Source organism: Salmo trutta, chromosome 40 (genome assembly GCF_901001165.1).
Source record: "Salmo trutta chromosome 40, fSalTru1.1, whole genome shotgun sequence".
Lineage (NCBI taxonomy): Eukaryota > Metazoa > Chordata > Actinopteri > Salmoniformes > Salmonidae > Salmo > Salmo trutta.
In genome coordinates, this window is record NC_042996.1 from 8,526,833 (window position 1) to 8,552,008 (window position 25,176).

Below are 25,176 nucleotides of genomic sequence, written 5' to 3' on the forward strand. Positions count from 1 at the left end.
TACAGTTTATAAAGTCACCACAGTAAATTCAGTTTTGCTCATTTCATCCACAAAATGAGTGGTTCATGATATTAATTATCTCAGTGCCAATAACAGTATCCCATTACACCACATTGCTTTACACCTGTATCAAAGCTGTGACAGTTCATATCTAAATTGGCTTGACCCAGAGCGGAACTCTAAACTGTCAATGTAGAAATGAAGACAAGTTATAAGAATGTAACTATCATTACTGTACTGTTTGTTCACAAATACTTTCTCTTGATTATATTGTGATAACGAAATCATCTGGCTGTTTCAATAGCCGCAACTCGCCTTTCTACCAAATCTAGCTACAATTTCAAAGTGATAATGCCATATTGTGTAATATCTTAATAGGAGATAGCTAGTAATGTAACTTTATTCTAGTATCTGCAGCCCTTGCCTGAGAGCAACCGGCTACAAGGTTATCGCCGGTGTTGGACCCAATAGCCTAGCAGTCAGAAATTACTTTTGTCTCCTGGGATGAATGGAAATTGCTCATGATCCCTTTTCTGTAACTGCCAGACGGATATCTACTTGACGAGGTTACTACATTCAACCATTACACGTACCCCTGTGCTCAGAGAAATTTCTGTCACAAAATGGCGGAGACAAACGTTAATAGACCCCATTTTGTGGAGTAGAAAGTCTATGGGTGCAGCTAACTTTACCCACTGGATATCAACGATTCAGCTATATAAATAGCAACAATACTGAGATTAGCGGCTCGTCAACATTGAGGCATTCGATTTCGGATTTACTAGTTGACGGAGGCTGCTAGCTAGTCAGCCACATTTAGCCAGCAGCTAACGTTAGCTACATAGCTAGCCAGTTTTAGATCCAGGAGTTTATGAATGGGTTTGGAATTAATCAAATATTCTGTGTTTCCTTCCATGAGTAGAAGGGTTTTATTTGCTGACATGGTGGCAACGTAGCTAGCTATTATTGGATATGTAACGTTACAACTAGCTATCTTGCTAGCCAATTCTGAGGCATTTTGGTTTTGAACAGTTAACGTTCCTGAAAACTCAACGAATAATCCCCCACCCAGGGTTAGTTTGCTAACCCAGAGGGATTATTTAAATAGTATACCCATTACTTTATTTCAACTGTCCAGCTAACGTTAACTAGCTAATTTATCTAACAACCATATCGACTTTACTCACCGGAAACTCTAGCTAACGTTAGCTAGTTAACGTTATCTAGCTGGCTAACAGTTGTCAATCTTTTCATTTAGCTAATGTTCGCTGAAGCTGTTGATTGCTGGTATGTGTATATTCGTAGTAACTAGCTAACTAGAATCTCACGTTTTGACACAGACAGTTGCTAGTTACAACATGGACGTGTCCTCCCACAGGCTGGCTAGCTAAAGATAAACTGAAAGACAAAGTTTCGCGCGGTTAGCTAGCAGCACGCGCTCTGTACTTAGTAAAAATCTAGCTACTTGGAAAGGCCTGCTATAAATGTATACTGGTGGCTGCATTGTAAGCAATTCACATAGCTGATGGATCAGTATTGGAATTTACTTTTGGATACTGGATCAAGCTCAAATACAGACAGAAACAAAGTATTCACAGCAAATATCCATTGTGTCAGCTTGGGGGGCTCAGATCAGGATAATGTCATAAAAATGTTTCAAGAGGGATTGAACATGTGCACATTTTCTCTCCTGTAAGGCCATGTGAACAGTTGTAGTTTGTGTTGGCCCCCAATCACTGTTATAAAAACATTTGTTTAAAGCAGCCTTATAGTCAAGCAAAACAGACAAGGCACAGTAAGACCTTCGTGTTGGCACCCCCCATTTCACTACAGCACGTTATTTTATTTAACCTTTATTTACAATAAATGTTATATTATTTCATTATTTCTCAGTAACTTCCTTATAACGCAATAATTTGGTAATGAAATGTTCTGTAACACGTAGGCACACATTGTAGGGTTTATAACATGTAATCATGTAAAATAAAATGCATATATTCAGTCAAACAACTGCCTGTTATCCTAGGCATGAACGTTTTAAACAATAAGTTCCTCTTTGTTGAACAGGATACTGCTTAAAAAGAGATTTCAGATGCCAATATAATTTTCTAAGAGAATACAGAATACAGTCAGCAATACCTAGCCATTTTATAAAATAAATAAATACAATTCTCCTCAAAATCCCTGACATTACCAACGTTTCTAATGTGATTATGTACTGTATGAGCACTACTCTGTAGCTTTGTATGGGTTTCAATAAATACATCCAGGTGCAATATTTTGCCTGACATTACAAAGCTGATCGGCCATCACTGGTTTGAGACGTAAAGCTGAAAGCAGTGTCCATCCAGTGATGAACTGCATGCATGGTCAGTTGTGATGTCACGTTGTCTTTATTAGGTCTGACAGACCTTTTATAGCATATGGCGCAAAAGGGGCCATGGTCTACGCTGCCTCTGCACACCAAGACAAAAGATCTCAGCAGGGTTCTAATTGCATGTAACGTCCTTCTTGTCTTCCAGGTCCTTGACATTTCTTGGATCTCAACTGGAATACATTTTATTACTGCTGGTAAACCCATAACGTGAAAAAATAGCTCCCCCTTGTGGAGATTTTACTTGCAAGAGATGCGTTGAATATTTTGTAATATGATGTGTTTCGTGTTCAAAAATATGAGGCGTTCTATGTCCTATGTAAGAAACGTTACTAATAAAGATCAAACCAATACATTATCAGGGAACAAATAATTAGCAAAAATGTATTGATTTGTTTTAGACATACCAGGGAAATGTACAGTTACAAAGGCCACCTGTCACATGTGTATTTGTCATGGAAAACCTGTAATGTTCACAAAAATGTATATAATACCCACTATCTTTCATCCTCCCCAAAAATCCATATTCCTGGACACTTCAGCGGGTGACTATCCAGGAAAATTAAGAAAAAGGTGCACTCTGTTTCTGCATAGATCAGAAATGTATTAACGAGACATACATTTTCAAGTCCTTCAGCACCTGATTCCCTTTTTGTTCAAACTGAGCTGAAGCATGCTTGGGTATACTTTCCTTACACTATATTTAATGTTATGTATAGAATTACATTTTGACATATTTTATGGGAAATCAAATGTATCTTCTTATTTCTCGTGTTTTTTTCTTCTAGTATTACATTGTTATTGATTATTGCATTGTTGGGTTTTGAGTTTGCAAGAAAGGTTTTTCACTGTACTTGTGAATGTGACATTAAAACTTGAAACTATTCAGTTTTGCGTAAGGGTGAAGGATGCTTCTTTTGTATGGGTGTTTGTGGAGACATTGCCCAACCTGATCAGATGCCTGTGTCATTGTACAGACAGTACACCATCTAGAATCATTGTGTCTGCACTGTGTAAGAGTGCTCGTTGCCCATCCAGCCACACTGACTCAATTCCCTGTCCAAATTAGGTCTCCCTCAAACCAGATGTCTGCTGAGCCTGATTCAAGTCCCAGTAGTTGTTCCAGTGGTCTCTCTCTCTCTCTCTCTCACACACACACACACACACACACACAATTGGTGGGCCCAATTTCAATATTTTTTATCATAGCCTATCTTTAACCAAGGGCACATATTTTCTTTTGGTTGACTTCAAAAACAACATATAAAAGCTAATACTGCAAGAAGTAGAGAATATGTCATTTGTTTATTGACTTCACTCAGTCGAAATCGCCCCCAGAAAACAGTATTTAGCCTGTAGTAACGACTAACAGCCTTCGAGGGGTAGTATATATCTGCTTTTGATCCAGAGTCAAAGGAAGAACTTTTGCTTCTTCAATTCACTTCAATTCAAGGTGCTTTATGAGCATGGCAAACATATGTTAACATTGCCAAAGCAAGTGAGGTAGATAATATACAAAAGTGAAATGAACAGTAAACATTCCACTCACAGAAGTTCCTTATTCTCTTGCTTTCTCTTAATTAAATTCAAAGGGCTTTCTTGGCATGGGAAACACATGTTTACATTGCCAACGCAAGTGAACTAAATAATAAACAAAAGTGAAATAAACGATAGAAAAGGAACAGTAAACATTACAAAAGTTCCATTTAACCCAAACCCTCTGAATCAGAGAGGTGCGGGGGCTGCCTAATCGACATCCACAGTGCCGCGGGGAACCGTGGGTTAACAGACTTGCTCAGGGGCAGAAAGACAGATTTTTTACCTTTTTAGCTCAGGGATTTGATCCAGCAACCGACCCAATACTCTAACCACTATGTGTGTAATTTACAGTATTCCAGATCTGTGACAATTTGTCACTGACAAGACTTGAAGATGTGTGCAACAAGAAATCTGCAACACCAATAATTATAATAATTATATTTTTTCCAGAAGTCGTCCACAAACGTCCAAAGTTAGCCTTTGATGGAAAAGTAATTACGAGCTGAAAATATCGTCAACAAATATGACAAAATAACATAAATGGGGTTTGATTTGTCACGGTATATTCATAAACCACAATTTATTTGTCTATATCAATATTGATTGCGTATTTGTGAGTTTAGCCAAACTCCAGCTAAAGCATCATTTGGGTCCGCCTACCTGCTTTTCCAGCAGGAGCTTTTCCAGCAGGAGCTTCACCACGTCCATGAAGAGCGTCGGCTGTGCTCTGGTTGGCTGTTTCGAACAGTGCACGCACGTTTGGCGAGAGCTATAATTGACCAGAAATGACAGTGAACTCAAATTTTAGGACATTCTCAAGGAAAACTCGACGAGAGACGGAACAGGTCATTTATATGCTGGTGAGTTAACGCGAGACATAATTGTTTCCGCGGTGTGAACGAATCTGTCCTTTCCTCTCTCCAGCCCACGAGAAAGCAACAAGTGCCCCGTGGCTGATCACTCTCCCGAGTGGAAGACTAACGTATTTCATGTAGTTTCTAAATTCGTAAACCTTATTATAGTCTGCACAATAGACTAGATTTGGCCTCATGGTTTTTAATGAAATGCGTGTAATTTGGTAGCCTGCTTAGATGACTGAACTGTTTTACATTTAATGTACACTTTGGCCGACATCTCTGAAAATCCGTGGGAAAGCGCATACCCTATGGACGCTCTAGTCTAGAGTGCCTGGTTAAATTGCGTTTACAGGCATTTTTAAACTCTGTCCATGGTTAAAGTAGTATGATCATATATTAAAGTGTTGAATTACTTTGGCATTGAATTATGTTATATTCAAATTTCCCCATGGTGGACATAGTGTGTTACTACATTATAAGACTAATATTTTCACGACATGAATTACAGGAAATACCCATCCTTTTTACCTCAGATTGGTGATGTTGGTATTAAAGTTTATAGTCATCCGTTTATGATGACTATAACTGTGCACACAGTTTATAGGCCTTCAGATTGGCGCAGCGATTTAAGGCACTGCATCTCAGTGCTAGAGGTGTCACAACAGACCCTGGTTCGATTCCAGGCTGTATCACAACTGGCCGTGATTGGGAGTCCCTTAGGGCGGTGGACAATTGGCACAGCGTCGACCGTGTTAGGGTTTGGCTGGGGTAGGCCATCATTGTAAATAAGAATTTGTTCTTAACTGACTTGCCTAGTTAAATGTTAAAAAATCTAGAAGTAACAAAATCTATTACTTAAAACAGATCATTATCTTTGGTTTAGTACCGGTGTTTGTCATAAACGCCAGTCCGTAGCGGGACTTGGAACGTAGCTGTCATTTTCAGGCCATGGTGGCTTGAAAATAAATTGCACGCTCCTACCATAAAAGTCTCTGGCCTCAAATGAATGAATGGATTTGAGGGTTAAGCTATCACACCTATCACTATTTAGAAACTGATGTGAGGTGGTGATTCATTGACATTATCCTGTAAAAAACGAGGTCAAATCATTAAGTCAGTGAACTTCAGGTCGGAAAGTCGGAGCTCTATAAAGATGCCTGAGTTTCCGAGTTGGATGACCGTTCCCCAGTTGGATCTCGTTTTTTTTCTCAGAATTCCCAGTTGTTTCGAACGCTCGGAAGTTGTAGATTTCCGAGTTCCCAGTTGTTTCGAATATGGCATTAGTCTCATCGGAGGGAGGGAGAGAACAGCAGAGGGGTCCGCCTCACACAGTCCCTGCTCTCTCCTTCCTCCAGTGAGACTGATCAGAGAGGTGGGACAGGCCAAATGGCAAAACTCTAGTTGCATAATGGGTGAGCCATTATGCCTTTATCGTTAGCTTTTCTACAGCAATGTTTGATGATCAACTAGGAATGCCTTGAAGATCAAGATCCACTTGTTGGTGACCCCTGTTTTTTATGAATGTAAATGGTACTTTTGACATAAAGTAGAATTATCAGGTAAAAACTACCGAATGAGCCCGAAACCGTGCTATGATTTATTGATTTTGATTTAGTGAAAGCATGAAAATGTGTTTGTCCTGGCTACATTCATGACCCTGAAGAAGGCACAGTGATGCCGAAACGTTGTTTTACCCAATATATTACTGGGAGTTTGTATATAGTGTGTGTGATCTTTTATTAATGTTTATGTCCTGGCTACCTTGACAGTTGAGCCGGCATGAGATATGGGTCGGAAAATGTACCTCAGTGCAGGAATGGGATATGCCACTGTACTCCAAATTTGACCTTAATCCACACTGCTCCATCGATAAGATTAAAATACTACTTGTGTTCCTCTAAAACTTCCCATTTCGTGCTCATGCTAGCTACCAGTAGCCACAGCAGCCATATGGAATGGCACATGATGTTGAACAACAAAGGATCTGATTGGCTGACACTGCCATTTCAAAATGGCTGCTGTGTCTACTGGTAGCTAGCATGAGGACGAAAAGAGCAGTTTTCAGATGTATTTCTATCTGCTCGATGTATCATTGTGTTCGTCAGCATGCTTCAGTTTGATGTATCATTGTGTTCGTCAGCATGCTTCAGTTTGGCTAACCGAACGAGTGGGCTCGCATACTTCCTTAAAAGACCTTCGCTTGAAAAACAAGTGGCAATAGTACTTTGTCCATTTTGAGACACCGTAACCAGTATACACTTTCTCAAAATAGTAAGAATTATTCTAAGTCAAGAAATCAGTCATTAATTTTTATGATTTTGCTGAAGATTTTACATATAATTAAGATTTTTGAAGTATTTTTCAATGGAAAAAATTTGCATGAAAACGAGTCTCTCATTGAATGACAAAAAAATACTTTATTGAAGAATCCCTACTGGTAACCAATCGCAGACGAAGGGATGTAGACTTCGGCTCTGACCTTTGGCTTGCCTCCAGAAAAAATGTGTGCCCGAACTGCCGGGGGAAAAAAACTTGCCGAAGTCCAAAAAGTCATAAAACCACCACAAAATGTCATCATTATATATGTACGAACTCTACTGAACTGTTTCGGCTGGGAAGCATGTGGACGCCTTTAGGAAGTAGAGACACTGTTGCGCCCTCTTGATAAGAGTGGTGGTGGTGTTGGTCCTATGTGCACGCCGAGGAACTTAAAACTTGTGACCCTCTCTACTGCAGTCCTATTGATGTGGATCGGGGCATGTTCCCTCCTTTGCCTCCTGAAGTCCACAATCAACTCTTTTGTTTTGCTCACATTGAGGGAGAGGTTATCATGACGCCACAATGCCAGTTCACTTACCTCCTCCCTATTGGCTGACTCGTTGTTGTTGGTTATCAGGCCTATAACCGTGGTATCGTCAGCAAACTTGATGATGTTGGTGTTGTGCAACCATGCAGTTGTGGGTGAAGAGGGAGTACAGTAGAGGACTGAGGACACTCCCCTGGGGGGCCACTGTGTGAAGAGTCAGGGTGGTGGTGTTGCCAATCCTCACAGCCTGTGGTTTACCCGGCAGGAAGTCCAGGATCCAGTTGCAGAGGGTATCTTACATTTAAGTCTTCTGGCAACCATCCACCCATCATGTCTGGAAAGGAGATGCCCTTGATATTATGGCTTACTTTCAGCCTACATAATGTTAGGCAATATAAGAAAAGATATGGCTCTGGCTATGTAGCCTACCATTACAACTTGAGATGGATAAAACATGTTTGACTACAGCCTGATTTTATGTCCATTTTAAATCTCCCTGTTCCTGGTTCCCTGCTAGAGGAATACCATAATAGCAAGGTTGTGCAGGTGCTTCCCTTTGCTTAAGTGTGTGCTGCTACCTCTGAGGAAGACCATTTCACCAGCAGCAAATGGATCCTAAATACTATACCCATTTTAGAAACTGAAGTAGACCTGCTCATTGTTTCTTTAATAGACCATTTTCTGCATCTAAATTGAGCTGTAATGTGAAAACAAATCATTTTCATAGGCATTTCTCGTATATAGGACTACCACACAAAGATGATTTTTTTCCCTTTGTGCTGCTTTTGTCAGACAACCCTCTTGTGGTAGCTTGTGTGGCAGAAATAACATTTAGGCATAGGGTCATACTTGAGCTCTGGACTAGAGCCAAATGAATGCATGCGTGAGGAGGAGTGTGCCCCAAAACAGCCCTGATTCTGCCCCTCTACCCCCTAAACACCATCTGGCTGATCTCTGGCATTATGCCTCACATTTTGGGGAAGTGGCGTCTCCAGAAGAGGGCCAAACCAAATAAAACCCTGTGCCACAGACAAGAAATTAACAGCTTAATGGGTTAAACCCCCACATGAGCCCATATGTGCTGCTATCTCCCCTGGACGCAATGGAGATCATGAAGAAATCTTGGTTTTCCCCTCATTTATTTAGGGTACCGCTGACTAATGGGCAGACTGGGACCAGTGAGAGAGGGGTAGGGGAATGGTTACAGGAGAGGGAGAATGGACTGAGACGAAATAAAATCAATTATTGTTATTGGTCGCGAACACGTTTTGCAGACGTTATGGCAGGTTCAGTGAAATGCTTATGTTTCTAGCTCCTACAGTGAAATAATACCTACGAATACACACAAAAAAATTAAGAAATATCAGCAGGTGCCATGTCAGAGTCCGGAATATATACATAGAGTATACCAAATATTAATATCGAGTTGCACCACCCCTTTTGCCCTCAGAAGATCCTCAATTCGTCAGGGCATGGACTCTACAAGGTGTCAAACATTCCACAGGGATGCTGGCCCATGTTAACTTCAATGCTTCCCACAGTTGTGTGAAGTTGGGTGGTGGACCATTTTTGATGCACACGGGAGACGGTTGAGCGCGAAAAACCCAGCAGCGTTGCAGTTCTTGACACAAACCGGTGCACCTGGAACCTACTACCATACCCTGTTCAAAGGCACTTAAATATTTTTGCCTTGCCCATTCACCGTGCACTGAGTATACAAAACATTAAGAACACCTGCTCTTTCCATGACAGACTGACCCCTTATTGATATCACTTGTTAAATCCACTTCAAGCAGTGTAATGAAGGGCAGGAGACGGGTTAAGCAAGGAGTTTTTAAGCCTTGAGACAAGTGAGACATGAATTGTGCATGTGTGTTGTTCAGAGGGTGAATGGGCCAGATAAAAAATGTCTTTGTCTTTGAACCGAGTATGGTAGCAGGTGCCAGGTGCTCCGGTTTGTGCCAAGAATAGCAACGCTGCTGGATTTTTGACGCTCAACAGTTTCCTGTGTGTATCAAGAATGGTCCACCACACAAAAGACATCCAACCGACTTCACACAACTGTGGGAAGCATTGGAGTCAACAAGGGCCAGCATCCCCATGGGATGCTTTCGACACCTTGTCGAGTTCATGCCCTGACAAATTGAGGCTGTTCTGATGGCAAAGGCGGGTGGGGGGGGCGCAACTCCATATTAGGACGGTGCTACTAATTAGAGGTCGACCGATTTATGATTTTAACGCCGATACCGATTATTGGAGGAGCAAAAAAAGCCGATACCGATTAATTGGCCGTTTTTTTTTTGTTGCTGTATTTATTTATTTGTAATACTGACAGACAACAATACTGAATGAACACTTTTTTATTTTAACTTAATATAATACATCAATAAAATCAATTTAGCCTCAAATAAATAATGAAACATGTTCAATTTGGTTTAAATAATGCAAAAACAGTGTTGGAGAAGAAAGTAAAAGTGCAATACGTTTAAGTTCCTTGCTCAGAACATGAGAACATATGAAAGCTGGTGGTTCCTTTTTATAACATGAGTCTTCAATATTCCCAGGTAGGAAGTTTTAGGTTGTAGTTATTATAGGACTTTTTCTCTCTATACCATTTGTATTTCATATACCTTTGACTATTGGATGTTCTTATAGGCACTTTTGTATTGCCAGTGTAACAGTATAGCTTCCGTCCCTCTCCTCGCTCCTACCTGGGCTCGAACCAGGAACACATCGAAAACAGCCACCCTCGAAGCATCGCTATCCATTGCTCCACAAATGCCGCGGCCCTTGCAGAGCAAGGGGAACAACTACTTCAAGGTCTCGGAGCGAGTGCCGTCACCGATTGAAACGCTATTAGCTCGCACCCCGCTAACTAGCTAGCCATTTCACATCGGTTACACCAGCCTAATCTCGGGAGTTGATAGGCTTGAAGTCATAAACAGCTCAATGCTTGAAGTACAACGAAGAGCTGCTGGCAAACGCACGAAAGTGCTGTTTGAATGAATGCTTACGAGCCTGTTGCTGCCTACCACCGCTCAGTCAGACTGCTCTATCAAATATCAAATCATACACTTAATTATAACATAATAACACACAGAAATACGAGCCTTAGGTCATTAATATGGTCAAATCCGGAAACTATAATTTCGAAAACAAAACGTTTATTCTTTCAGTGAAATACGGAACCGTTCTGTATTGTATCTAACGTGTGGCATCCCTAAGTCTAAATATTGCTGTTACATTGTACGTCCTTCAATGTTATGTCATAATTATGTACAATTCTGGCAAATTAGTTACAGTCTTTGTTAGGAACAAATGCTCTTCACACAGTTCGCAATGAGCCAGGCGGCCCAAACTGCTGCATATACCCTGACTGGTTGCACGGAACGCAAGAGAAATGACACAATTTCCCTAGTTAAAAGAAAGTCATGTTAGCAGGCAATATTAACTAAATATGCAGGTTTAAAAAGAAAGGCATTGATGTTTATGGTTAGGTACACATTGTGCAATGACAGAGCTTTTTTCGCGAATGCGCTTGTTAAATCATCACCCGTTTGGAGAAGTAGGCTGTGATTCGATGAGAGGCACCGCATCGATTATATGCAACGCAGGAAACGCTAGATAAACTAGTAATATCATCAACCATGTGTAGTTAACTAGTGATTATGTTAAGGTTGATTTGTTTTTTATAAGGTTAATGCTAGCTAGCAACTTACCTTGGCTTCTTGCTGCACTCGCGTAACAGGTAGTCAGCCTGCCACGCAGGCTCCTCGTGGAGTGCAATGTAAGGCAGGTGGTTAGAGCGTTGGACTAGTAACCGGAAGGTTGCAAGATCTAATCCCCGAGCTGCCAAGGTAAAAATCAGTTGTTCTGCCCCTGAACAAGGCAGTATACCCACCGTTCCTAGGCCGTCATTGAAAATAAGAATGTGTTCTTAACTGACTTGCTTAGTAAAATAAAGGTACATTTTTCTTTTTTAAATCGTCCACAATCAGTGTCCAAAAACACCGATTGTTTAGAAAACTTGAAATCGGCCCAAATTAATCGTCCATTCCGATTCATCGGTCGACCTCTACCACTAATGTTTGGTATACTCTCTGTGTGTGTGGACAGTATATGAATAGAAAAGGTGTGTACAGCAGTAGTTATATAGGATGAGCCTTGTCTAGAATAGAGTATGTACATATGAAGTGGATAAAGTGGTATGTAAACATTATTAAAGTGACCAGTGTTCAATAACTATGTATAGTTGAAGTCGGAAGTTTACATACACTTAGGTTGAAGACATTTAAAACTCGTTTTTCAACCACTCCACAAATTTCTTGTTAACAAACTATACTTTTGGCAAGTCGGTTAGGACATCTACTTTGTGCATTACAGACAGATTATTTCACTTATAATTCACTGTATCACAATTCCAGTTCTAAGTTGACTGTGCCTTGGACAATTCCAGAAAATGGTGTCATGGCTTTAGAAGCTTCTGATATGCTAATTTACATCATTTGATTCAATTGGAGGTGTACCTGTGGATGTATTTCAAGCCCTACCTTCAAACTCAGTGCCTCTTTGCTTGACATCATGGGAAAATCAAAAGAAATCAGCCAAGAGCTCAGAAAAAAATTGTAGACCTCCACAAGTCTGGTTCATCCTTGGGTGCAACTTCCAAACGCCTGACGGTACCACATTCATCTGTACAAACAATAGAACGCAAGTAGAAACACCATGGGACTACGCAGCCGTCATACCGCTCAGGAAGGAGGCGTGTTCTGTCTCCTAGAGATAAACGTACTTAGGTGCGAAAAGTGCAAATCAATCCCAGAACAACAGCAAAGGACCTTGTGAAGATGCTGGAGGAAACAGTCACAAAAGTATCTATATCAACATAACCTGAAAGGCCGCTCAGCAAGGAAGAAGCCACTGCTCCAAAACCTCCATAAAAAAGCCAGACTACGGTTTGCAACTGCCCATGGGGACAAAGATCCTACTTTTAGAATTGGTGTCCTCTGGTCTGCTGAAACAAAAATAGAACTGTTTGCCCATAATGACCATCGTTATGTTTGGAGGAAAAAGGGGGAGGTTTGCAAGCTGAAGAACACCATCCCAACCGTGAAGCACGGGGGTGGCAGCATCATGTTGTGGGGGTGCTTTGCTGCAGGAGGGACTGGTGCACTTCACAAAATAGATGGCATCCTGAGGGAGGAAAATTATGTGGATATATTGAAGCAACATCTCAAGACATCAGTCAGGAAGTTAAAGCTTGGTCACAAATGGGTCTTCCAAATGGACAATGACCCCAAGCATACTTCCAAAGTGGTGGCAAAATGGCTTAAGGACAACAAAGTCAAGGTGTTGGAGTGGCCATCACAAAGCCCTGACCTCAATCCTATAGAACATTTGTAGGCAGAACTGAAAAAGCGTGTGCGAGCAAGGAGGCCTACAAACCTGACTGTTACACCAGCTCTGTCAGGAGGAATGGGCCAAAATTCTCCCAACTTATTGTGGGACGCTTGTGGAAGGCTACCCGAAACGTTTGACCTAAGTTGAACAATTTAAAGGCAATGCTACCAAATAGTAATTTAGTGTATTTAAACTTCTGACCCACTGGGAATGTGATGAAAGAAATAAAAGCTGAAATAAATCATTCTCTCTGCTATTATTCTGACATTTCACATTCTTAAAATAAAATGGTCATCCTAACTGACCTAAGACAGGGAATTGTTACTAGGATGAAATGTTTGTTTCGCAGCGGTTCTTCTCTTTCTGCCAAACATATGGCATGCTAGGCTACTGGTTCTTAAGGTACACCTTCAAAGGATGCATTCACCAAGGGTTTGAATATTTCATAGTGTCCCCAGCACAAACGTTTCTCTGTTGGCTTAAATGTCTTCTCCTTTGGCCATGCTTCAGCTGGGCTGTGGCCTGTCTGGCTAACAGCGAACGTATCCATTGTCTCACTCTCTACCTGCCCAACCCTCATGGCTAATGACCTCATTCAATATTTCAGGTTTTCTGATATAAAAACAAACATGATTTGAGTGTTGTATTTTCATGGACTTTTCTATTACAAGAGTTGACATACATATAAGTAGGGCCTTACAGAAATTACCTCGCTGACCTGACTCAATGGAAATTGTTTCATTGGCAGAGTGAGAGGGGGTCTATCTTTTTAGGCGTCCTGTATAGGGCTGCACATTTTGGGGAATATTCAGAGGTGGAAACTCTGGGAATTAACGGGAATATATGGGAATTAACGGAAATATATGCAAATTAATGTTAATACCATAAATGTAGATTTTTTTTTTTTGCACTGGATATATTTACCATATCATATGGAGACATAAGGTAAAATGATTATCATAAGTAGACAAATTGCAAATGATTACATCATTTCAATAGAAATTTTAAAAAACGATTTAGTTACGAATTGAACTTTAATTAAATGAGTTGACATGGGATGATTTCACTGAACAACAAAATAAAGGGAATATTGAATGATCCCCAATGATCCATCGCATCTCCCAAAAACGTTTTCAACGTACATCTGTAAAATGATAGTCTAGAAACGAAAGCTTTGGTTGTCATCCTCTCAGGCTTCCATGTCTTCTTCCTGGACCTCCTCAATGTCCACCTCTTGAACATCAGACTGAGGCCTCATCTTCACTGTCACTTTCCAACCCTGTTGAGGATGGCTCGTTGTTAGGCTCAAAAATCCTCAAATTTGCCCGGATGGCACCAATTTTTCAATCCTTGTATTGGTCAGCCTGTTGCGTGCTAAAGGGTGTGTTCCCAAAAAAGGACCAGTTGCGCTCTGAGGCGGCTGATGTTTGTGGGATTTGGAGGATGATGGAGGCAACAGGGGAAAGAGCCTCAGATCCACCAGGTGGCTGATGAGATATGTTGGCACGACTGCTATATTGCATCTCCATCCCAATGCCCTAGCTTGGAAGTGTACTTTGCCAGACTGCCAAGAACCTTGCCCTCATCCAGGCCAAGGTGGCGAGACACGGTAGTGATGACACCATAGGCCTTGTTGATCTCTGCACCAGACAGGATGCTCTTGCCAGCATACTTGGGGTCCAACAGGTACGCTGCGGCGTGTATGGGCTTCAGGCAGAAGTCTTCACGCTTTGATGTATTTCAGAACTGCAGTTTCCTCTGCTTGGAGCAACAGTGAAGTGGGCAGGGCAGTATGGATTTCTTCTCTTACATCTTCAAGCAGAGTCTCAACATCAGACAGGATGGCATCCAGCAAATGAGTAGATAAAGCATGTCTGGTTGGAGGTGTGTATGCTAGGCGAAGAACATTCAGAAATCTCTTTCAATACACATTGCCTGTGAGCATCAGAGATGAACCAGTTGCATACACAGCTTGAGCAAGACATTCATCAACATTTTTTACTATGTTCCTCCATTGAGTGAAAACATGTATGGAAACAGGTGAATTAAGACTCCTCCATTAGCAGGCTCAAGCAAGTTAAAACCCACATGGTAGCAAAAACTAACTAGCAGAAATTGTTAACAAGTTAGAAATTATTTAAACACACTTTGCTGTAGACTACTATTTACTAGTTAACAAAAAATCATCTATGTCATATATTCACCCCACCCAGTATTGTAATCAAAACTTAGAAAGCATGTAGTCCTTGGCTCAGTCAGTGTGGTAGTGTGGGCTCAATAGCATCTCATTCGTGCGCAAGATCTTGAGAATCAGCTGTCCATGTGATGGAAGAGTGCACTGTGCATGCAGAGGGTTCCAATTTCATTGAATTTTGGTTAAACTATCCCAAATATGCCACAAGACCTAGTATTGCCCTATGTGTATCCCACAAAAAAGGTACTCTGTTATAAGCTAACTTTCTTTGATGAATTTAAGCAAAATTCCCCAAATTCCCGGGCTTAACTTCCCATGAAAAAGTTCCGGAAATATTCTGGAAATTTACTGGAAAGTTTATGACCCTTTACCACCTTAGTCCTGTGAATATATCCAGTTTAGTTCGAGGTCTTTGGACTCCTCTATGACATATGATGATGATGATGATGATGATGATGATGAGTCCAGTTTCAAAACAAAGAACAGGGTGAGAGGAGGATGCTGAAAGGGTGTTTGGAGGTCTTTTATGACAGCAGGTTGTTATGACAACAGGATCTATGGTAGCTTTTGTTTTTACTGAGGGCTGAGCCTTTCATGTTAAGGTGAAAGGTTTACCCACTCCCCTCCCCTCCCCTCTATCCCTGGGATTATCATACAGGCAAATAACCCCCCTTACTTGACCTTCTGTGAGGGTCTTTTTCAGGGGCTCGGACGTCTTGCAGCTTATCTGATCACTTTGATAAAGCCGGTTACAAATTAGCTGACACGTCTTAGGCCCATAATTGGTGTTCGCATTGTGTTCCAGTTTCCTTTCAGGATTTTCTTTTTTGAATTTTAAGACAATGGAGAACACAAGTCATACAGTTTGAAAGGTACAACTAGTCTTGTATTCCATAAGTTAAAGTCTGTTCCTGTCATAAGAGCATTTCAGCAAGCATACCCTAATACACACAGAACATTTCCTCAACACCCTCTTTAAGCCAAAGCCCTTTTTCTATTCTGTTGACATCATCCAGTCACAGTTTCAGATGAGGTCATTAACGGCCTTGTCCTTTCAACTGACCCATTTTCGAATACAGCAGCTTCTCCAGTTGTTGCCATCACTGCAATGATCAGATCACAACCCTCTCCTCGATAATAATACTCTCTTCCTGATGATGACTTTGTCAGTATGTCCATGGAACCCTATTCATTCTGGAAAATGTATTTAAAGCAAACGTCAACACTTATGACACTGTCAGGTTAGATCAGTGCTCTTGGCGGTCTTCGAGACATTCTTAGGTCAGTTGGGACTGTCGGGATATTGTTTTCTGAAGGGATGATGTCATCTGCGTTGGCTTGCAATTCAGTGGCCTAGCCTATGTTAATCAGCGAGCAAACTCTCCAGATGAATGGGCAAGCTGCCAGTCCTGCCTGCCGCAGTTACCAGGCACAATCACCCTATAGGCGGCATAACTCGATGCCTGCTCCCTTTGACAGCTTTCATTTGGTTGCCTCAATTTCAGACTTCAGTAAATCCACTAGTTTTTTACTCCCTACCAGAAGTGTCGACTGTCTCCAAAATACTTTCTTTTTTTTTTATGAAATTTTTTTTTTGGGGGGGGGAGAAGACAAACTTCCCAGCTGCCTCGTAAAGTGCATGCTGTGGAGCAGTAATAGACTAATCAAACCAGGATGAAGTGGGATTGGCAGGTGTCTCCTCAGTTCACACCTAAAAGTCAAAGAGGGGCTTTCCTGGCGACCCGTCATCTTCAGGACAACTCTTCTTGAAGGACATGGGTTGAGCCTAAATGCTGTATGCTACACTTAGGACTAATCCTGCCTGAATGCACCTACTCCCATAATGAATACAAGGTCCGTTTCCGATGGAGAGGCACTGAATGAAACCTTCAACTGACAGGCCAATTAAGTTGAGACACAAAGGGCTCAGCAGGAGAAGTTGAATGAATGAGGAGTTGGTAGTCTCTGGGGAGAGTGGAGCAGACCCCGTTTGGCAGGAGAGCAGGGTAAAAATAAAAAGCCTATGGCCCCATGTACTGGCTTACAGCCCCTTTACACTCTTATGTTAGACTAGTGCAGCTGTTCCATGCTTTTGGTAAATAAGCGAATCACCCCCCCAACGCAATAATTTGCACACACTTTACAATGCACTGTAAAACAAATGAACATGCAACCCCCCCAACATTGTGTGGTCTCTTGCTGTGCACTTGAATGCAAATCAAGCACATGATGTACATCGACTGCAGCTCCATTCATGTGCCACGTGCTGTCTGTAGTATTGTGATCGGTGAGGGTGGATCGTCCATGTCTGGAATAGCCCCTGATCCTCTTAAATGATTACTGAGGCAAGATGATGACCTGTGTGGGGAACATGTGGCCAGTCTACCCCTGCTCCCTCATCCATCTGTGTGTTTATCTTCAGGACTACAGAGGCTTGGCTAATGTCCTTCTACGTCATTAAACCTTCCCATTTCCTCCCTCACAAAGGGAGACCCACCGTTTCAATTCATTTAAAGGGCCGTCTTGGTAGGAAGCAGATTGTAATTTTACATCCCGGTTCTATCAGAAACAAAACGTGTGAATCAAAATTAAGTAATATGTTATTTGTCACATGCGTCGTAGACTAACAGTGAAATGCTTACTTACGGGTCCTTTTCCAACAATGCATAGTTAAAGATAAGATAAAAAATCTAATGAATTTACCCAACAATGTACCAATGTATAATGTACCAAACAAGGTTTACATTGTGAAGCAAGAACAAGCTCCAATGCATATTCATTCAAACATTCATTTTTGCTGGACCCAAAGGTCATTGTTGGAAGGCCGGTTTTGATTGAACATGGCTGCCAAGAGAGAACGGGCGTTGTTCGAGTGTTTCAGCAACCTCTGGAGAATGTGCAAGGCAGCGCCCCTTGTCAAGTGTCGAGCCTTGCCCTTTCCTCAGAGACACTCGCACATTCATATCAGCCAACCCAGCAGCATAAAACACATTCTGTTTTTGAATGCCTCTTTTCATTTCTCGCTCCCTCCTTCGCATTGACATTTGGTGGTGGTGTGGACGCGCATGCTGCCCTTTTGGTCCCCACAGGGAGGCATTCTCTCAGCTCGCTCATTGGGGCCCCAGATGCTGCACATTCTAGAGACGAGTGCTCCCTTTGTCCTCTGCTGTCAGCCACATACTCGTCCTCTCTACTCAAATTAAAAGTCACCCCCTTCTCTCTTTCTCCCCCACTTTGTTTGTCTACTGTCCACTAGTTTAGGCCTACTGATCTCCTCCAGGAGCAAGTCTTGCCAGGGTTCTAACTATGGCAGCGCTTGTCACCTTTTAGCAAATCAGGACATGTGCACTGGCCTGAGCACCCACATAAGCATTAGACAATTAATACTTTGGTCCAGCCACTATTCTGAGGGCATCCCAGATCAGGGACAGTCACAATGTGTAATTTGAACCCTTGCCCTTGTCTCTTCTGTCATCCCCACACCAAACATTCCCCTTGCTATCATGTTTTTTTTGTGGGGGTGGGGGGTTGGGGAAGGAGGATGAGAGGAGGAAGTGGCTGGTTCCCCTGCCCCCTAGCGCTCCATTTCCACTAGCTCATCGCAGGGAGCTCCCAGGGTAGGTGCAGAGTTGGGGGATGATGGATGCGTGGGGGGCCTGGAAGGGGGGTGGTGTGTAACAATGGGTGCTTTGTGAGAGGAGGACTGGCTGTGGCAGGAGTGGGGGGCCTCTGCAGCGCTGAGCTGAGCAGAGCCACTTCATTAGTCAAGGCTCTCCCTCCTCCCTCCATTCTCTCTCTCCTCCCTCTGTCATTCTCTCGCTCGCTGTCGACATAACACACTCTGAAGTCTGGAACCAGCCAGTAGGAGCCTGCGTGGTTTGCGTTGCGCTTTCTGCTTTCTGTTCAGAAGCAGGGTGGAGACGGGTTTTTCTGACTATCTGGGGGTTCTACGCAGCTCTTTTCGTACATGACTACTGTCTTCCTCCTGTCCTAAGGTAATTCTGCTTGTCTGCGCTGCTGTCATCTTGTCCTCTGCCGAGAGAAACGCATCACAGATGAGACATGGATTGATTTCTTTCATGCTGTGTCAGAGTAACTGAATGCACATTTTTGTGCACGTAAGGAGCGGTCTATCAGATGACAACAGCGTATTAAGTAGCTGCAATGTGGATCTATCATTAGGGTTGCAAAATTCCGGGAACTTTCAATAAATTCCCTGGTTTTCCAGAAATCCTGATGGAGGATTCTGGATTTTCTGCTTCTTCGGGGAAAACTAGGGAATTTATTGAAAGTAACCGGTATTTTGCAACCCTATCTGTGAAATTGAAATGCGGTCATAGCTCTGGGATCTTAGTTTGTGCTGCCTGCCCTTTGGGTCTATGGTGACATTTGTGTTTGAGTACTGGAGCTCAGCCCAGTAGCGAAGTTTAAATTGGGTGGATTGCTGAGGGAGAAAGGGAGCTGTTTTGGGGTGTGTATATGTTGTGGGGGGGGGACTGGGTTTCTTGTTGACTAAACTGTCAGTGTCAGAGGCTAGTATAGTGCAGCTCATTGTCTCTCGCTCTACTTCTTTCGTTCTCACACACACACATCCTTTGGGCCAAGGGGATGGTTCTGGGTCAGGGTAATCCCCTATATCCTGGGAAGAAGGCGGGAGAGCTTTACATTTTGTAAACATTCTGATATATATATATTAGTTTAATTCGTATATCAGTTTTCTATATATTTTATACTTAATAGCCTCGTGTCTGTTTCAGGATGAAAAGGTGAATCTCCTCTGATTGCAGCGATGGCAGTGCAGGCTGGCATACAGGTAAGAAAATGACTTATTATCATGAACATACAAGGATTTTTGGAAAGTTTTTTTTTTTGTTCAGAAGGGGTAACTCCTTTTCCCTCAAAGGCCCAGTCCAAAGACCTCTTCTCATACCGTGGCCCCTATCCCTGCTGTATTTACATATCTAAAGGATAGGAGTAGCAGTCAGGTGTTAGCAAAATGGCTCGGCTACAATGGCAAAGCAAAATCGTGACGTTTTCATCAGTTTAGGACCCTTCACGCTTTCCTGGTTTAGCTAGTCCAGGGCTGCCCAACCCTCTTCCTGGAGATCTACTGTCCTGTAGGTTTACAGTCCAACCCTAATTAGCATATCTGATTCAGCTAGTTAAGGTCTTGTTGAGCAGCTAATTAGTAGAATCAGGTGTGTTAAAGTAGGGTTGGACTGAACCCACAGGATGGTAGATCTCCAGGAAGAGGGTTGGGCAGCCCTGAGCTAGTCTATTCAGGAGGCGGATTGACACCAATCCAATCGCTTTACTGTTTTTACTGGTCTATTATCTCCAGCAACATAATCTGTTTGCTCTCGAGGCCGTCTGATATCTGAGGAGGCCAATAAACCCTGTGGGCAGGGGCGTAACTACATATGAGGACACAGAGATCTGGATCTCGTACATGTTTTTAAATAAAACAAATTAAATAAACTATTTGATTTTTTGGGGGGGACACACAGTCAGGGTCTCAACTTACTGTTGAGTTAGGATAGTAGAATACACTAGGTGCCATTTTGTGCATAAGCAGTTATGTTATGTTACTCACTTGATTAGTCACCCAGTGCCAGTAAAACATGTTTTGATTGGTAAATGAGTTAGTTTAGCCAACTATCTAAACTTGTAGTAATCATGGCTGAATTACTGACACCCTGCGTGTGCCCAGGGGCCCTGACCTCCAGGAGGCCCTCATGTATTTTATTTTATTAGTCACTCTCACTGAGATATTATATTAACATGGCATAAGTTATGGCAGAATGTGTAGAATTGTAGAAAATGATTTAAATCTACCAAAAAAATTCCCACCCTGTGGCAAAATGTGTTCCAGCAAAAACTTGTCTGGAAAAATAAAACAAGTTCTGTAAAACAAACTCATTTGTTTACTTTTTGTCAATAAAATACTTTTGCTGCAAACAGATCCCTCTGTACGTATTAAATGATAGTTTTAATCACGTTGCTGGGTTAATGTGTAGCGGCTAATTGTATAGCTAATAGGCTATGTGTTTGTAGATGGACTGAGGAGAATGAAGCAACAGCAACCAATGTGATAATGGCTAGGGATATTTTTGCTCTTCTTCAAATAGCACTTTGGAGTTTTTAAATGGTATAGAAATGCAGTAAATGAGCCTCAACTTTCCCCCCCTGTCCAGACCTCACTAAAACTCAGACCTTGGTTACAGCCCTGCCTGTAGGGTTTCTCCTCTCTGGGTCAAAGGTCAACAAGAACCATGGGAAGATTTCACAACTAGGAGGAGCATAAAGGACTAGCAGGTGTAACTCTGGCCCTGTTTGAATCCTTCCTTTCTCTCGTCCTTGAAGTTATCACTGATCTGATATAGGGCTGGGAATTGCCAGGGACCTCGCGATACAATATTATCATATGTCGGTGCCGATACAATATGAATTGCGATTCGATACTGTGATTTTATTATGCTTTGATGTTCCAAACATATTGCTCACTATATGTCTGCTGCAGAGGGACGAGAGAACCATGACAAAATGAGTGTTGATCAGTCATTGAAATAAAAGTGCTTAAAACATGTTGGCTCCCTTTTTTAAAAATAAGATGGAGAACAAGATATAGGATGAAAAATACTGGAGTTTTGGAGCAGGCACAGCGAAAATATAAATTATAATATCGTCCAAAATATTATTGTGATATGTATTTTTCCCCCATCACTAATCTGATGTGACATTATTAGTGAAAGCAATGTAGTGGAAACAGTTTTTTGCTCTCAAATCATGTGATTCCGTTAAGGAAGGGTGAAAGGATGCATTTGAGAAGTATTCAAACTCATTGGCTTGGTGTCTGTCTTGTGATCACACCAACATGCAATCGAGAGGCCTAGTATGTGTACATATATGCGATCCACATCATCCTGAATGGCTATTTGGTGGCTTCATTAAGAACGAGTTAGGAATGTAGATTTTCTGTTTAAAATCCCTTTCCTAACTATGTTCCATTAAGAGGGAGCTTTAAAGTCCAATGTTTAAAACTCTTACAATCTCCCTCCCCTCCCTTATGTGCCAGATTTACCAGGATTATGCTGTATTTGTTTACACAATTAGTCTACTTGCCTGTACACGGGCTACCCCTACACCCTCATTCTGAAAACTAAACGTATACTTGGGAGGAGTCTAAAGTTTTCACAGTACCCAATACCATTTAGCAATTTGATTTGAACACAGGAAAGGTGGTAGGTTTTCTACTGCACAAGGACTACCATAAAGGATCAGTTGAATTGATGTCTAACTAGAATAAGCCGACGTGAGGGCTACTAAAGCTTTCATTTCTGTGAAACCTGCATCCAGTCAGGTGATGCCGGAGAGGTCACCACGGGTAATCGCCAATGGCATGGTGGTAATCTCCACATGTTTATGTAACTCAAAACACTCCCCTCCTCGTTGCCTTTTCTCTAATTAGCTGTATTCGGTGCGAGTAAGACGAAAAACAACATATGTTGTGGGGTTGCCTTGCCCAGAGCACCAGCCAGGCACCTTATCCTTAAAACACAGTTATGTAAGGGAGAGGGGGTTGGGGAGGAGTTGCGAGAATTTCTTCTAATTTCTGTGTTTTAATTAAATGCACCTCTTTTTGACAACCAGACAGAATATTAAATACTTTCTACTGAGCCATTTACGCTCTCACTCTTTCTCTCTCACACCTTCTTGCTCTCTCATATCTTCTTTCTCGCGCTCTCTTTCGCTCTCACTTTCTCTCTCATACGCTCTTTCTTGCCAGTCTGGGATGTTTTCTGTGACATCCGATATCTCCAACAGTGATAACTTGACTCGCCCTCGTTCTCTACCCCCACTGAAGTTTGGGAGTCACTCAAATGGGGTCGTGGAAAACCTCCCAAAGAACAACCGAGACCTTTCTGTGAGACTAAACCCAGGGAAAGTCTCAATCATGATATGCCAATGAAGGTGTGGGAGAGAGACAGCGATGGCGGATATACTGTCAGCTGTGGAGGTTAATCTGATGTGACTGTAGGATACATGGCTTGTTCCAGCCTCCAGGCATTCTCCTCCCCTCAGCTGATTTCCTTTCCCTCACGGCGAGTGGAATATCACCACAGACATCTAGTAGGCCGTCTCAGAGGACTTGGTTGTCTCGACAACATCCTATTTCTATTCTTCTTCCATTTTAGAGTCGTACAAAACGCTGCTCAATCTCCAAGGCAACCTTTCCGCCGTCTATTTGCACTTCAATCTTATTAGTGTAGCTGGATAGTTTTTTTTTTTTGTGGCCAAATGTCGAAATTGTATACTGATGAATATCAACATGTTTGAAAATTGATATGCTTGAATCTTGTTATTCTTGCCCTGACGAAGGCGTGGTCTGTGTGCCAGGGGCTGAGTTCTAGTAGCCTGTGTGAGTGAAGGATTTTGGATTTCTCCCCCCGGTCTATCCCACTGCCAACAGAGTCTAAACCCACTTCCAGTGATCCTTGCAGCTCCTTTAGTCTACGAGCATTTGGATAAATCACTATCGTGCTGGAATCTATTCTGAAAATATGACTCCCTTTGCCAGGCTGACACCACTTGTAATATAATGGAAGGCTTGAATGACGGATGAATATAAGCGATATGAATATAAGCAATATAGGAACGTTTAATTGTCAGCCCCCAAAACCTTTTTCTGCCCTCTCCCCATAGTAACGGCACCAGCTGGTGGTAGTTTGTCACTCAATGTGTTCTCTTTCTTTCTTTCTTCCCCCCCCCCCCCCCCCACAGGTGTGGTTCAGGGAGAAGTTTGACACGCCCCTGCAGAGTGCACGCAGCCCTTTGACACTGCGCCATGGGCCGGGCTTGGCCAATGTCTTCCAGTATGACCAGTGGCTGGCTGTGCGCCACGAAGCCACACTGGTACCCATGCAGGAGGACCTGGCCATTTGGCTCACCGGGATGCTAGGTAAGACCAGGAGGGTCATGGTGTGAAAATAATTAAAGTGTGTCGTTGTCTTGTTCCTGTGGCATTATTTGTACCCTGAACCTGGCAATGGACGTTTTTGGATGTGCAGCCTAGAATTCTTCCTTTTGTTAATCATTTGGCCTTAAATGTCTCGCCCTGTCACTCACCCCTCACTCCCAACAATACACACTAACACACTCATGCTAATATTTTCCTCTCTGTCTCTGATACACAGGAGAGGAGGTGAGAGCGGAGAGCTTCATGGCGGAGCTGAACAACGGGGTGAAGCTGTGTCAGCTAATCGGAGCTCTGCAGAGCAGGATCTCTCAGAGCGGGGCCTCGGATATGGGCAAGGTGAGCTCTGGGGAGAGGAATGGCAGGGGGAACAGGATATTAAGGAAAAGTAGGCGAGTGGGGAGAGTGGTAAGGATAGGGTAGTTTGAGTTGGTGGTCTGTTTCCCATCTGAAATGAGTTGGTGCGTTTTGGTTCTGAAATTATTTGTTTTTCTATCCATTTGAAAATATCTCTTAACCAAGAATGGTCATATGTCAACTGTGATGTAATGCATGTGTGGTTAATTTCTAATACTTTTTGAATGCCTTTCCCTGCAGTTGTTTCCCATGAAGAAGGTGGCATGTAAGTGCAATGCCTCTCCAGGGTCCTTTTTCGCCCGCGACAACACTGCCAACTTCCTGGGCTGGTGTCGCCACATAGGCGTGGAGGAGACGTGCCTGTTTGAATCGGAGGGCCTAGGTACGTGTTTTAGTTTGGTGGGGAGGCTGTACTGACCAGTAGGCACAGCAAGTAGAAGCTAATCACAAACGGCCATCGCTCCAGACAGTTTTGAAGTGCATATTTGGGTTATTTTTTCTCAGCAGCCTCTAGTTAGCTTAGTATTCTAGCATGAATGTCCACGGGTGTCAATCAAACCAAAACCCATCCAGTCTTGTGTAATCAGTGGAGCAGAACCATGGTTGTACAGTTGAGGTAGGGTCCAACTCCATTCCATCCAACCACTCTTGTAACATTACTACATTATCCTTGGA

At 42.4% G+C, this 25,176-nt stretch overlaps 1 protein-coding gene across 3 annotated transcripts in view; it reads left to right on the plus strand.

Moving 5' to 3' along the window:
• Positions 1-4,575: 4,575 nt before the first annotated feature.
• Positions 4,576-25,176, plus strand: part of LOC115180234 (GAS2-like protein 3) — a 28,972-nt gene continuing 8,371 nt past the window's right edge. Inside the window, exons 1-5 of one of the 3 annotated variants that reach the window (XM_029742161.1) lie at positions 4,576-4,773; positions 19,928-19,983; positions 23,952-24,129; positions 24,365-24,483; positions 24,742-24,883. In XM_029742161.1, the coding sequence (XP_029598021.1) occupies positions 19,960-19,983; positions 23,952-24,129; positions 24,365-24,483; positions 24,742-24,883 (463 nt within the window). In that variant the 5' untranslated portion in view covers positions 4,576-4,773; positions 19,928-19,959. Of the gene's footprint in view, positions 4,774-18,958; positions 19,166-19,820; positions 19,841-19,927; positions 19,984-23,951; positions 24,130-24,364; positions 24,484-24,741; positions 24,884-25,176 lie in introns of those variants that run through there. The other 2 variants (XM_029742160.1, XM_029742163.1) reach the window with 2 other exon arrangements.